The 14,045-nt window shown below is 39.6% G+C and overlaps 1 protein-coding gene across 1 annotated transcript in view; it reads right to left on the bottom strand.

Annotated features, from left to right (window-relative positions):
* NPLOC4 (NPL4 homolog, ubiquitin recognition factor) overlaps positions 1-14,045 on the bottom strand; it is a 58,313-nt gene that overhangs the window by 4,336 nt on the left and 39,932 nt on the right. The window contains exons 13-15 of the mRNA XM_007419849.3: positions 8,233-8,304; positions 1,946-2,041; positions 228-344 (exon numbers count right to left, since the gene is read on the bottom strand). Of these exons, the coding sequence (XP_007419911.1) occupies positions 228-344; positions 1,946-2,041; positions 8,233-8,304 (285 nt within the window). The remainder of the gene's footprint in view (positions 1-227; positions 345-1,945; positions 2,042-8,232; positions 8,305-14,045) is intronic.

Genomic DNA, 14,045 nt, shown 5'->3' with positions numbered 1-14,045 from the left:
CTGATACAGAAAATTTAACAACCTGCCCAAGTGTCAGGTTGGCTCCACCCAGTCTGAGAGACAAGCACTACCAACTCGTTTCTCCAAGCAGCTCAAAGGACAATGTGAGACCGCCAAACTACCAATCCAGAAACCACTTCTAAATACAAGATACTCTGTTTTGAATATGCTTAGCAGCCTTCTTTATATAAGCTTTATACCTTTCTCCAAATAAAGCCATTACATACCCTTAAAGGCATCACTTCATTGGTGACCAGGAAGAGGAGAAGATGGAAATCAGAGATGATGTCAAGGAACACAGAAGAGGTATTCTGGGACAAATATGTAGCTAGAATGTGAAAGTCCTGTAAAGATTGACAAAGTGTATTTTAGCCAACCTGAACATTCCTTGCCATCTGCCAGTGTCTGTAACGCTACCGTTGATTTGTATATTTCAGACACTCCTCTACCACAGGGCTGCAAAAACTCTGCTATCTCAATAGCTGCCCTCCAAAAGTGGGCAGGGCCAGGACCTAAGCAGCTGGATGACTTTTTAATGTAATGTTCTTACTAATATTATTTAAGTTTATAATTATTTATGTACGTAATTCTTTCTCTTTATTTTTTGCAGCAACATTTCAAACCAAAAAACTTGCAGTTTTTTTTCTTTCTTCAGTAAAAGTCTTATGATACTAGGAAGTCTTTCCTCAGGATCACAGCACCCTCTGCTGATGAAACTCCCCCAGCAAGAATGAATGGACAGAGACAGCAGCCAGGAAGAAAGCACAACAGCAAATGTAAGAAGTATGCAGGAAGACAAAGAAGCTGGGAAATGCAGTGGCAAACGAAGCAGGAGGGAGGCAGCGAGACAGGAGGAAGGACTGGGGGGACGTGGAGGCAACAAAGGAAACAGCAGGTGGTTGGGATGCAGCAGGCAGGAAGTGCAGTACCGTAGACGATAAAGCAGCAGTGGGTAAAGGCTGGGAAGAAAGAACAGCACTGCAGGCTCCATTAGATACCTCACCAGCCCACATCTGGCCTGCAGGTTTTGCATCTAGGTTCTCCTGTAACACATTACCAGTTCGGAGAGCAATTCCACATATTCTGTTGTATCAAGGAGTGGGCTATGAACCCCACCAGTATTTGTAGTGTAAAGTGAGGAAATGAGTGGCACTCCTTTTTGCCGAGCAAATGGCAACCAGATATTACCTCCACATCAAGGAGAGTTTAGACAAAACTTGCTCTTGTGGCAATTTGTTGTGCTTCTTTTCAAGTGGCTCATAACAATACTTTAAAAGAGCTCACGAGGACAGTTGCAGAAACTTCCACTGTTTATAATCTGCATCCAGTTTTTGACCAATGGTGTAATGCCATCCTCAGCAATGAGGCAGAATATGTGAGCTTTCCCAGCTGATAAGAGTTGATGGTAAAAAGCTGAAATAAGCTAAATTGTTTTTAGATCCAGTAGTTCTTCCCTATCTCTATGAACATAGGCTCAAAGCGGGACAGCAGGAATAGAAAAGGCAGCAGATTTAGTTTTCTTCCTCTCAAAGGATAATATCTGCTTAGTGTTCCCCTTTCTTTCAATTAAATATTGTAAATATCTTTTGTTTAGTAGCAAAAGCCAAGGCTACAGTTGAAGGATCTTGCATATACAAATAGGTGTGCAGAAGACTTACTGAGACACAATTTGTAACCATGGTAGACATTTTGCTCATCGTAACATACAAGCTTTTTTTCTGACCTCAAAACACAGCAAAAACTTTATTTTACATGATTATGTGAAATCTGTTCCTATAGAACTGCTTAAATTTTGCACAGAACTGAAAAGGGGAGGATTAAAACCACTTAGCATTTCTAATCAAGCCAATTTTTATGCATGGTGTCATATGCTTTAAATATTAAAAGCTAAATAAATTCAATTGTATAGATACTTCCATTCACCCAAACTACTATTTACACTTACCTGAGTTTCTCCCAGCACATCACGATTCTCAATAGGGAATGGATTTTGAGAAATAGAAAATGTGTAAACTGGATCTTTTGGAAACGTGGTAGTAATCTTAAAAACAGCAAAAATAACAACAATGAAAATTCGGATGACAACTGATGTTAACAGGCACAACCCATATCTATGGCAGAGACAGGCCTCAGATGAGTGCCTTCAATACAAAGACTCACATGGAAAGTTTGAAAGGAGATAATGAAATGAAGCTTTTTATGGGTGTCTACCAAATGTCTGCCAAAATAACTGAAGAGATTGAATGTGTGCAAGAATTCACTTTCCTAGGATTGCAGATTGATCAAGGCAGTCAATGCAGTCCAGAAATAAAGTGTCAAATTGCACTGGGTTGCACAGCAATGATGAGCATGAAGCGAGTATGGAAAAGCAAGCCTGGCAACTAAATGCAGATTAGTCTGCACTATCATGTTTCCCATAGCTACCTATGGTTGGGAAAGTTGGACCATGAAAACTAGACAAGAAGAAAATCGGCTTATTTGAGCTGTGATGTTGGAGAAGGCTCTTGCTCATTCCTTGGTCAGCAAAAGTGATCAACAAGCAAGTGCTGGAGCATATAAAACCAGACATATTGCTGGAGGGCAAAATCACTAAATTCCGCCTTACTTATTTCAGCCATGTCATGAGATCAAACTCACTGGAAAAGGTAGTTATGCTCGAAATGGTCAGTGGTAAAAGGAAACGAGGCCACCAAAAAACATGGTGGCTAGACATCATCAAAGCCAACACAAACCAGAGCATAAAACAACTAAAAGAAGCCATACAAGATCGGAAAATGTGGAGAGAGCTGCTCCATAGAATTGCCAAGAATTGGACATAATTGAATGGATAGCATCATCATGCGTCTTTCAGTCTCTTTCTTTTAAAATCCCCTCTATTTCCCCCCACATACTTTAGCATATTCAGTTAAGCTATGGCTTATTCAGTGTTTTGCATGAGTTGATTAAAAGTCAGTCTGGCTCTGGCAAAAGGACCATACTGCCCAAGACTTTGGAGACCTTCAAAAGTTCAAATTCCTACTGTTTTTCTAGAGGGAAATAAGACTGCTTACATACATACATACATACACACATACACACATACATACACACACACACACACACACACACACACAGGTAAGACAAAGGGTTCTTTGCTAATGTAAGGTAGCTATGACTTTTGCAGCCGTACTCCTCCAACAGAAAGGATTCCACACACATTGATCTAGTAGCCCCAGGCATGCTAATATTACAGACGATTGCATTTTAAAAATGAAAAAAGTGTCATATACCACCTGATTTTGTACAGGATAGAAACGTTAACCAACAAAAGGCTTTTTAATCAAGGAACAGCACAATTTGAAATCAAATCAAAAGGATCAGAAATAAGTTATTAGGGAAACAAGTAACAAATAAATGGTAGAGGTTTCAGAAATTCAGTTTTACCTCTTGTCAAATTTCTCCTCGATGCATGTTTTTAGCAATCTGTTTTCATCTTAATTTTACCCCAGATAGTCCAGAAACAGATGCTTTTGTTGTTGGGTAATAGATTTATTTCTTGACTGTCAGTTGGAGTAGAAAGTTGGCAGACTCAACACAATAGCCATAATCATTTCAAAAGGCACTATCTCAATGCATGGATCAGCCAAATTCAACTTTGAGTAGCAATAGATAGGAAAAAAAACCCCTCTCATCCCTATGGATGGCATGTGTCTTCCTCAATCTCGGGTCTTCTACCAGAGGCCTGGGAGTTTGAGGGTTCTGCGTAGTATCTTAGCTGTTTCTGGCATGCACTCTTCTGGACAGAGAGCTCTGATGTTGTTCCTGGGGTCTGTTGGAGCCACTCTTCCAGTTTAGGAGTCACAGCCCCAAGTGCTCCTACCACCATTGGGACTATTTTGGCCTTGACTTTCCACATTCTCTCTAGTTCCTCCTTCAGGCCTTGGTACTTCTCCAGCTTCTCATGCTCCTTCTTCCTGATGTTGCTGTCACTTGGCACTGCTACATCTATCACCACCGCTGTCTTCTGGTCTTTGTCTACTACTACGATGTCTGGTTGATTGGCCAGTACCTGCTTGTCCGTCTGGATCTGGAAGTCCCACAGGATCTTAGCCCTGCTATTCTCCATGACCTTCTGTGGAATCTCCCATCTGGACTGGGGGGGGGTCTAGCCCATACACTCTGCAGATGTTCCTGTACACAATGCCAGCTACTTGGTTGTGCCGTTCAGTCTGCCACAATGTGTTGAACTGTCTCTGAGGCCTCTCTGCGCAGTCTGCACCTTGGGTCCTGTCTAGTGTGGTAGATCCCTGCTTCTATGCATCTGGTGCTTAGTGCCTGTTCTTGTGCTGAGGATCAGTGCCTCAGTGCTATCTTTTAGTCCAGCCCTTTCCAGCCACTGGTAGGATTTCCCAATGTCAGCCACCTCAGCTATCTGGAGATGGTACATCCCGTGCAGGGGCTTGTCTTGCCATGGTACTTCCTCCACTTGAACTTCCTCCCATGTCTGCTGCTGCCTCAGGCATTCTCTCAGCAGCTCATCTTTGGATGCCCTCTTACTGATGTACTTCTGGATGCTCTGGGTTTCGTCCAGGACAGTGACTTTGACACTCACCAGACCCCGCCTGCCCTCTTTCCAGCTGGTGTACCATCTCTGGGTGTTGGACTTGGGGTAGAAATCTCTGTACATTGTGAAGAGCTTCCAGGTTTTCACATCAGCAGCCTCCCTGTCCTCCTTTGGCCAGCTCACTATACTGGCAGGGTATCTGATGACAGGGTATCTGATGAGTTGATGGTGTGGATCTTGTTCTTCCCATTGAGCTGGCTCTTCGGGACCTGTCTTATCCTTTGGTGGTACTTGGATGTTGCTTTCTTCCTTGGCTCCCATCTGACTGTGGGATACCAAGGTACTTGTAGCTGGTCTGTAGGCCCGCTGGTAGTTCCACCCCATCAGTCTTAACTACCTTCTCTCTTTACTACCATCTGGCCACACTTCTCCAGTCCTAATGACATCCCAATGTCCTCACCGTAGATCCATGTCAGGTGGATCAGTGAGTTGATGTCTCATTCATTCTTAGCCTACAGCTTGATGTCATCCATGTAGAAGAGGTGGCTGATGTTAGTTCCACTCTTGAACTTGTATCCATATCGAGTCCTTGTGCTTTTCTGGCTAAGGGGGTTCAAGCCTATGCAGAACAGCAGTGGGGACATTATATCACCTTGGTATATGCCACACTTGATGGCCACTTGTGCAAGCTATCTTGAGTTGACTTCAAGTGTTGTCTTCCACAGTCCCACTGAGTTCTTGAGGAAGGTCCTTAGTGTCCTGCTGATGTTTGACTTTGTATAGTGCCAGGCATTCACAGATCCATGTGTGTGGCATTCAGTTGTAGGTTTTCCTGTAGTCAATACAGGCTGTGCTCAGGTTGGCCTGCCTAGACCTTGAGTCTTGGGCAACTGCTCTATGGGCAACTGGTGTTTTGAACCCCTGGTGTTGTTCCCAATGCCCTTCTGAGCTGTGCTCATGTACTGGCCCATATGGTTCTGTAGCTTGATGGCTATGATGCCTGCTAGGACTTTCCATCTTGTGGGGAGGCAGGTTATTGCCCTGTAGTTGGACGGTTCTGTTCCCTCGTGGGGATCTTTCATGATCAGCACTGTCTTTCCTTGTGTTAGCCAGTCTGGATGGGAGCCTGCTGCTAGCAGCTGGTTCATCTGTGCTGCTAGGTGTTCATGCACTGTTGCAGTTTCTTTAGTCAGTAGGTGTGGATCATATCCGGGCCAGGTGCTGTCCAGCTCTTCATGTTCTTGATTTATCTGTTTATCTGTTAGCAATTTATCTGTTAGCAATTATTACTGATTTTATTTATTGGCAATTGTTAGTACTTTTCCTTGTTGGATGTCTGCTACTGTGATGGTGACTGGTTCCTGTTCTTTGCTATGGTCTGCTCTCAGGTCCTGCAGCCACTTTGCACTGGTGTAATGAATCTTCTCTTTCTCCCATATGTTCTTCCAGTACTGTTCAGTTTCTGCTATTGGTAGCTCTGCTGTTATGCAGTTGGGAGTACACCTTGGATGGTTCTTTGGAGAACAGGGCATTTATCTTCTTGGAGATGTTCTCTAGTGTATCTCCTTAGCCTGGAAAACAGTGCTGTGAGCCTTTGTTTAGCAGTCTCTAGGGCTTCAGATGGAGTCAGGCCTTTGCGTTTTTCAGTAGCTGAGTCCTATCCTTAATCTCCACACCCTTCTGTAGTTCCACCAGCTGATTAACTTCTCTCCGAGTTGTCTTGATCCTGGCCTCCAACCTCATTTTCCAGGAGAAGTATGTACTGCTGTTCTTCTTGATCATGTAGCCAAGCATCTCCAGGATTACAGCAGCTGTAGCATATACTGGTTCATTGGTTTGAGTTATGGTGGTAGTAGGGATTGTCATGAGGGCTCTTCTAGCATATTATCTGATGGTACTTCTCCACTGAGCCTTGGTAATAGGTCTCAAGGGTTGACTGTAGCATGTTTATCCATGATCTTATGCCTCATATCAGCTGCTGTGCTCTGTAATGGAGGGGGTGGCAGTGACGTTCCAGCCTCAGGTGTTGTTGGCTGCATGTCCAGTTGTTCTTCTGGATCTTCTTGAGTCTGGGATGTAATGTGTAGTTGGTCTATCTCAATTTGTGAGAGCAGCTTTCTCTTCACTATGTTGAAGTGTTGGATAACTATCTGTTTCTCAGTTAGTATGGATGTAGGTCTTCTGTCCATCCACAGTTCCCTCATATGTTTCACATATCCCCTCTCATTAGGTCTACTGTTGTAATAGCATTCCATCAATTCCAGGTTCTCTTGTTTCATCCATGTATGGTTTGTACCAGTAGCCTGCTTATCATCAGATTGTCCGGGTTCCCCAAAATCTGGCACAGACCTTGTTAATCCAGGCGATGTCCGAACCGGCATGACTCTCTTAATTCGTGTCACTCTCATATCCGAGGTAGGCAGGTAAATCGTTAGGGAGTCTTTGCCCAAGGACCCCTAGTGGTGAGGTAGGTACTAGCCAGGATTCAAACCCCATCTCCCGTGTCAAAGAGCAGCGCTCTAACCACTATGCTATCCAGCCGCTTCACTCATACACACACACACACACACACACACACACAGAGGGAGACAGACAGACAAGGAGGCTGAACAAATGAATCTCTCTGAATTCAGCAGCTATCATGAATCTCTGTCTTAAATTGGTGCCACTATTGTTACAATTGTATCATCTACTGATTAATCACCTTTGAAATGTACTCTTCTATTATGTAAAATTAAAATGCCTTCCTTCCCTTCATTTTAATGTCAAATCTAAGGACTATACACATGCTATTGGTTATTAACCAAGGTTACTAGGTATACAGGGCAGTATCACTGATTATTTTTTAATTCATCTTTCTATCCAAATAGAAAATCAACTTATTTGTTTAACAACATAATAAAAATAGAACATAGGCTAAAACAAGACAATTAATTATACAGAAATAGAATAAAAATAACCCAGTTGAAACACAATATAGGGATGCTTGTACTTTGGCCCCCAAATTCAAAGTCCTGTTCAACAGAAACTTCTAAAACAAAGTCATGGCTTGTTTTAGAAAAAGGAGAAACAAATGTACTTCATGGCAGGAACAACAGTATTTACTTCTGGAAGGCAAGTAAGCTGGTCCCTTACCCAGGATACTTGACTCCCTTACAGGCAGTCAAGCCCAACCCACCTCACAGGGTTGTTGTTATAAGCAAAAAAGGAGGAAGGAACATTATGTATACCACCTCGAGTTGTAAAAAATAAATGTGGCATATAGACCTAATCAATTAAATAAATAAAGCCACATCCCATTGAGGCACAATCAACCATACACAGCTTAATCATTTCTCTGAAAGATACAGCACACACTTGTTAACATGCTCTTATAGATGTAATCACTAACATTTCTGTGAAGATACAGGTTCCACTTATTTAACATACAAACATAATTTCGTAGGAGCAGTGAAATCCTTTGAGCAATGTGTTAACAAGGAAACGAAATACTCTTCTGAGATTTTACACAATCAAAAGAAAATTGCAATCAGAAAGCTATGGGCTACTTGTATCTTATTTACCTTTCCGATAAGGAGCTAATATGGTGAAGTATCCAATTTTAACTTATGGGGAGAATTCTGTATATTTCTATTCAATGTTTCTATTTTCTTTAGCAAAAGTAAAAAGTAAGCAAAATTAATACTTACATCTATGATTAGGTACTCAACGGGGAGAGGACGAGCTAGCTGAGTGATCTCATTGCCAAACTTGTCTATATCCTGAAACAAAAGCCGTCCAATAGTTAGGCAGAACAATTAACCAAAAATTACAAGAGAACAATAGATTAGTGGAGGGCAAAAGATAAAACACAGACAACCAAGGGCCCATTAGTCAGTTCCTAGTTTGTCATCTAAGTGCTAGCTAACCAACAGGATTCTCCCTATCTTTGATCTACTTGAGTTAGGCTAAAGATTAACATTAGTATTGTTAAGTAAATGCTAACATTCAAGCATCTTTAATGCAGATTGATCTCCTTGTACCTAAGTAACCAAAGTATGCATTCACATATTTAAATTTATAAAGCAAATCAAGGGAGATTTGGGGGTTCTAGTTATAAAAAATATACCATGGAAAACATGGAAAAAAGTTACTCCAGTCTTGAAGTATTTTAAAATATTTATCCCACATTTCTTCTGAAAAGCAGTGTATAAAATTGATTATACTGTCAACTATGTGTTTTATGTAAAATGTGTAGAGACCATACTTGTATATATTTTATTTTTTCCCCTAAAATATTTCTGATACCTTGTTGAAGTATAAAGTAAGTGAGGTTAGAGCAGTATTTGATAACCCTGCAATGTAGTCCAGTGGTTTGTATCTATTTTATTGATGTGTTGTATTCAGAAACGCCATGGGTGGTTCAAAAGGTCCTAGAACTGTGAAGCTGATTATATATATTCCCAACTTTTGCTCCATCACTAGACCTTTTGGGAAATGAAGATCTCTAAAACCATTAGATTGTCTTTTCATGTGCAGTAAGACATTAAAAAGGGAGCAGGGGAACATTTTAACAATTATCGTTACAGAGGCCACTCTTAGTTCATGTACATCTTTCTTAAGATTACTGTTCCTTGCTTTTAGCTGTTCCTATGCAGTTCACTCCAAAGGTAATTCTTGACTTGTCTCAGGTTTGATACAACATTGTTCTTCGTTATTATTTTAAATGCCTAGGTTTTTCTTATATTCTTTGTAGGCTTCATGGAACAAACTCTAAGCAATAAAGTACCCATTCAAAATATATGTATAGAAGGGCTGTAGCAATGCACACTATGAACCTGAATGACTATAGAAGAGAATATATATGTAGCTCAGGGTTGAACTGTGGAGTCCTTGGGGTTTTCTGCTTGGTTGTTTTCTTGCAAACGTTTCATTACCTGGCTAGGTAACATCTTCAGTGCTAGAAGGGAGTGGGATTTGCTCTGTGTTTAGATACAGTGGCATGACTATCCCACACAGCTTTGAGTCTGTTCCGCTCCCTCCCTTGAAAAATTCCTGCTGACAGCTATGGATCCTCCTATCTTTTTTTAATCTAGTGGCCCAGAAAAGCACAGAACTTGCCAAAGTTTGGACTTGTTTCACAAGTTCAATAAGGGGAAGGAAGATGGCTAGCATATGTTCATTAATTACAAAGTGACAAATAGACCTTATTTATGTCAAACATACACATTGTTTCAGAAATAAATGTAATAAGAACAGGCACTTTTCATTAAACTTCCTAAATCATAATTTAAATGATATAAATCACTTACTCAAATCTAAATAAATTATACATTTATAATCTCCAACCATAAAAGTTTTCATTTCTTATGCTTTGAAAATGTAACTATGAGGTAGGTTTCAAGGGTACCTGAACAATGCGATCAATGTATATACTTGATGTACTACAAGGAAACCATGGGAGTAAGAAAATCAACTCCACACATAGGTGCACGTGTGTGCACACGCACCCATAAATATACAGAGAAATGGAGAGCTGGAGTGGAATGTGAAATCTTAAGATGGGCACTGCTGATGAGCAATGAGCAAGCTAATCAGAAAACCAAGATATAGCTAAGTGATTCAGTCACAATTATAATTCTCGAAACTGCAGGTTCAAAATTTATTTGTCTCTTAATCTCTGCCAATTAAGTTCTCCTCCACCTCATGAAAACGGTTTTCAGTTTCACAAAGGAAATTCAACCCTTTTCTAATTATTAGTTGCCAAAGAACTATAAATATACCAACATGCCAAGTTTTATCATTCTAGCTTGTTAACAAGACTCGTATATCATCCTTGTTTTCATACAAAGAAGCAGCTGTTAACCCATAACTGGAAATACAGAGTATATTATGAATTATCACTGACCTCTTCTTCTTACTCCATGGCATGATCAGTTAGGCATCTACTGAAAAATATAAGTCAGTAGGCCTTCCAGGCATAATTTGAAAGAAATGATGATTAAAGAAAAAAATCTCACAGATGCTTTATTTCTCAAACAAGGTTAGGTGGTTTGGTATAGTGACATTTCCAACAATTACCACAAGGGCCAGTGTCTTTAGATATTCTAAACTTTGGAGAGGAAAATTTGGAGAGGAAGAAAGTATTCTCTCTCTCTCTTTCTCACACACACACACACACACACACACACACACATGCAGTTTCTTTTCATAGGCATGTCTCAATGGCATTTATTGTGAAATCGGTGCATTTCTATAGTGCAACTAATCTCTATAGTGTTGCACAAGATTTCATCCCATGCACAGTGCTGTTATTAAGCATAATATTATAGGCAAAAGTTATCTTTCTTTTAGTAATGCTCCCTGCATTTCTGGTAAGCAGTACAACATCAAGTCAGCAGCCATCAGCAACTGTTCTGCAGGAGTGCTTTTTCTGCACAAAATCAAAAATCAAATTCAGTGAAACCAATCTGAATTTGAGGTAGACTTGCCCATGCAAGAGAGAACTTGTCATGCCACCCATATAATTAGCCAATCTGGAAGTCATCTTTAAATCCAATTAAGTTCTAATATGCAGAAACATTTTTCCAGCACCTGTTCACTTTCTTATTTTCCTTGGGGAATTCCATATTAAGTATCTTTTTTTTTTTTTTTTTAAAGAGGCAAGTTACTAAAATCTGATCCAAACAAAATTGGTGAATAACTTTCAAACAAAGGGTTTGTTCTCTTTGGTATAAACACTAATATAAAACCTAGTAAATAAACCCAGTCCCACAAAATGAGAAAGGAACACATAATCCTCTGCAAATTATTTTGAGTACATTTTAAAAAGCCTTTTAGCAAAGGTCAAGTAGAGAACCACAAGGAAAATGCTACTTTCTTTGCTAATTTGGCAGTAACCATGATGCTTCCATTGCATAGCTGTATTACTGCGGCTCTGGTTTGTGAGCAGCATGGAACACCATGTAAAGGACCGCATGAAGTTAAGTTGCATCTATATGCTAGCTAAACAAAACATATTACTCACAGTAAATAGGGGGAAGGAAAGGTCTGGGGCCCAATTAGTTTTTTTTAAAAAAATACACATCTGCCCTGAAAATATAATTCTTCTCAACTCCAAATAAGCAGTGAGTGACTGGTTCATCTAAGTACAGAAGCAGTGCAGGAAAACTACTGTTTCAGCTACAGTACTTGGAGCAAACTGAATATGAACCACTAAGTGTGGTGTGGCTGCAATAAAAGGCAAATGCAATTTATGCTACATCAAACAAAAGTATACATTCCAAATTCTCTTTATTCTACTTTGGTCCGACTCCACTTCTAGTACTGCATTCAGTTCTGGACACATTTCAAGAAGGATTCAGAGAAACTGGAACAGGGCCAGGGAAGGGCAGCGAGGATGATCAGGACAGGATAGTGAGGATAATCTAGAAACTAATGTGTACAGAGACTGAAGGAGCTGGGAATGTTTAGACTGCAGAAAACATAATGGAAAGGGTATATCTCACAACACTTTTCAAATTCCTTAAAGGATGTCATATAAAGTCCAAGACCTGTTCTCTCTTGTTCCAAAATGCAGGATACAAAATAATGGATTTAAATTATAGGAAGGCAGATTTTGTTTGAGCATTACCAAAAACGGTCTAACGGTAAGAGCAGTAAAAACCAGTGACCCAAAGAGATGCTGGCTCCAATACTTCTGATGTGTTCAAGCAGGAGCTGGACAGCCGTCTTTCTGGGATGCTTCAATTTGGATTCCTGCACCGAGCAGGACTCTGTGGCCTAAGCAGCCCCCTTCAGTGTTAGGATTCTATGAAATGGATAATGGGAGACTGATGTAACCCATGTCTGGTAACTCAAGACTGTTTTATTCACACACTTGCTGCTCCAGTATGAGAGAACAAAATGGCAGAAAGGACACATACAGATAAAGCATGAAATCTGCTTTGGGGTTGTTATTTGCAAAATAATCAGCAAATCATTTTGCAAAATAATTTATATGTCTTTTAAAAGCATGCTTTTAAAAATGCAATGATTTTAAAAAGACTCCATGAGTGGAGTTTGATTCCGGGTGACTACATGGACACGTTTAAAGTGGCTTTCCACCACCTTCTCTCAGGAAGTTTTTCAACTTCCTAGTTTAAGACTAAAGTCCTGGAATTACCTGGTCATCTCCCATCTATATACTAACCAAGTCTCATCTGACTTAGCTTTTTCAAGATCAGCCAAACTAGTTAGGTGCTTCCACCTGCCGTGACCCATGCTTATGATTATTCAAATCATAGTCAAAGTTTGTATGCAGATCTAATTGTCAATTTATAGCTAATATGTGGTTACCAGCACCAGAAAGTTGTGCAAGAGATCATCTCCCTTGCAACAACAAAGGTATCTTTGAACATCAAAGATACATCTGGTAAAGTCTGGAAGTAATACTTGTGCACTGTTAGTGGAGGAGGACAGAAAAAGAAGGAATGCTCTTTGAAAACAGAATTTGTTTTATGATAAAATAATCGATATAGAGATAACAGGACAGCAAAAGTACTTGCTTTTGAGATTGCAAGACCCAAAAAATACCTTACTTTGTGGGTTCAGACTAAAGTTTATCTTTCCTATCATTCTCTCTACTGTAAGCAAATATCTGTGGTAGCTCACAAGCAAGACATGATAATAAATACTTCCAGATAAAATTTCACTATGCATCTGCCCTGCTCACTTGTGGATTTTGCAGAGGGTCCAAACAACTTCTTCCATTTATAATCCCTTTCCCACAACTAGTTCTTTCCACCAAAAATATCCACTAAACAGGTAAAGACGGAACAATGCCAATGAGAGGAAACTCTTGACAATCAATGTAAGTCATATTATTATTTATCTGTAGCATCTGGTAATCAAAGATGCCATTCAGCTAACATGGTTAATAGCTATTTTTAGTCCTATTTTGAAGTTATATTTGGAGAGAATTATACTTCATTGTAAGCCTTCAAATTTTTAAGGAATATTTTGTTTTTAAATAACCTATGTTTGTATTTTTATTAAGACGCAGGAGTCTGTCAAACCTAATTTGGAAAGTTGAACATCCAGTGAGAATCAATTTAATAATTCATTCTCTTTATTGTTCAAATTATGTAAATGCTACTATTTTATTTATTTTGCTAATATTTTCCAAAACTAATTTTGTTTGCGCTGTTACAGTTCATTCTGGTGAAATATTTAATACAAATTAGATACTTCTGACTAATTCTTACTAACAAGGAGATAGCGAGTTCTATACAGAATTTAGAGAAGACAAACTGGGACAAACTACTTCACCAACTTTCATTAAGAGAGTCAAAAAATAAAAATTACACAATTGAAATTTGGCTTTGATTGAACACTAACAAAATGCAATAAATTATAACTTTCTTGAGTGGCAACATTTGTTTTCATTTGAAATACAGTTCATAACTCTCACAATTAACTAAAATCAAAGTCAACATTATTAAGCAGCACAATTAAATCTTTTGATTCTATCTATATTGGAAGA

This window comes from Python bivittatus, unplaced genomic scaffold (assembly GCF_059951505.1).
Source record: "Python bivittatus isolate LINGU-HERP-01145 unplaced genomic scaffold, Pbiv_v1 ctg000220_np1212, whole genome shotgun sequence".
Classification (NCBI taxonomy): Eukaryota; Metazoa; Chordata; class Lepidosauria; order Squamata; family Pythonidae; genus Python; species Python bivittatus.
Note: the sequence above shows the minus strand (reverse complement) of the source record. Positions and strands in the feature narration are given on the sequence as shown.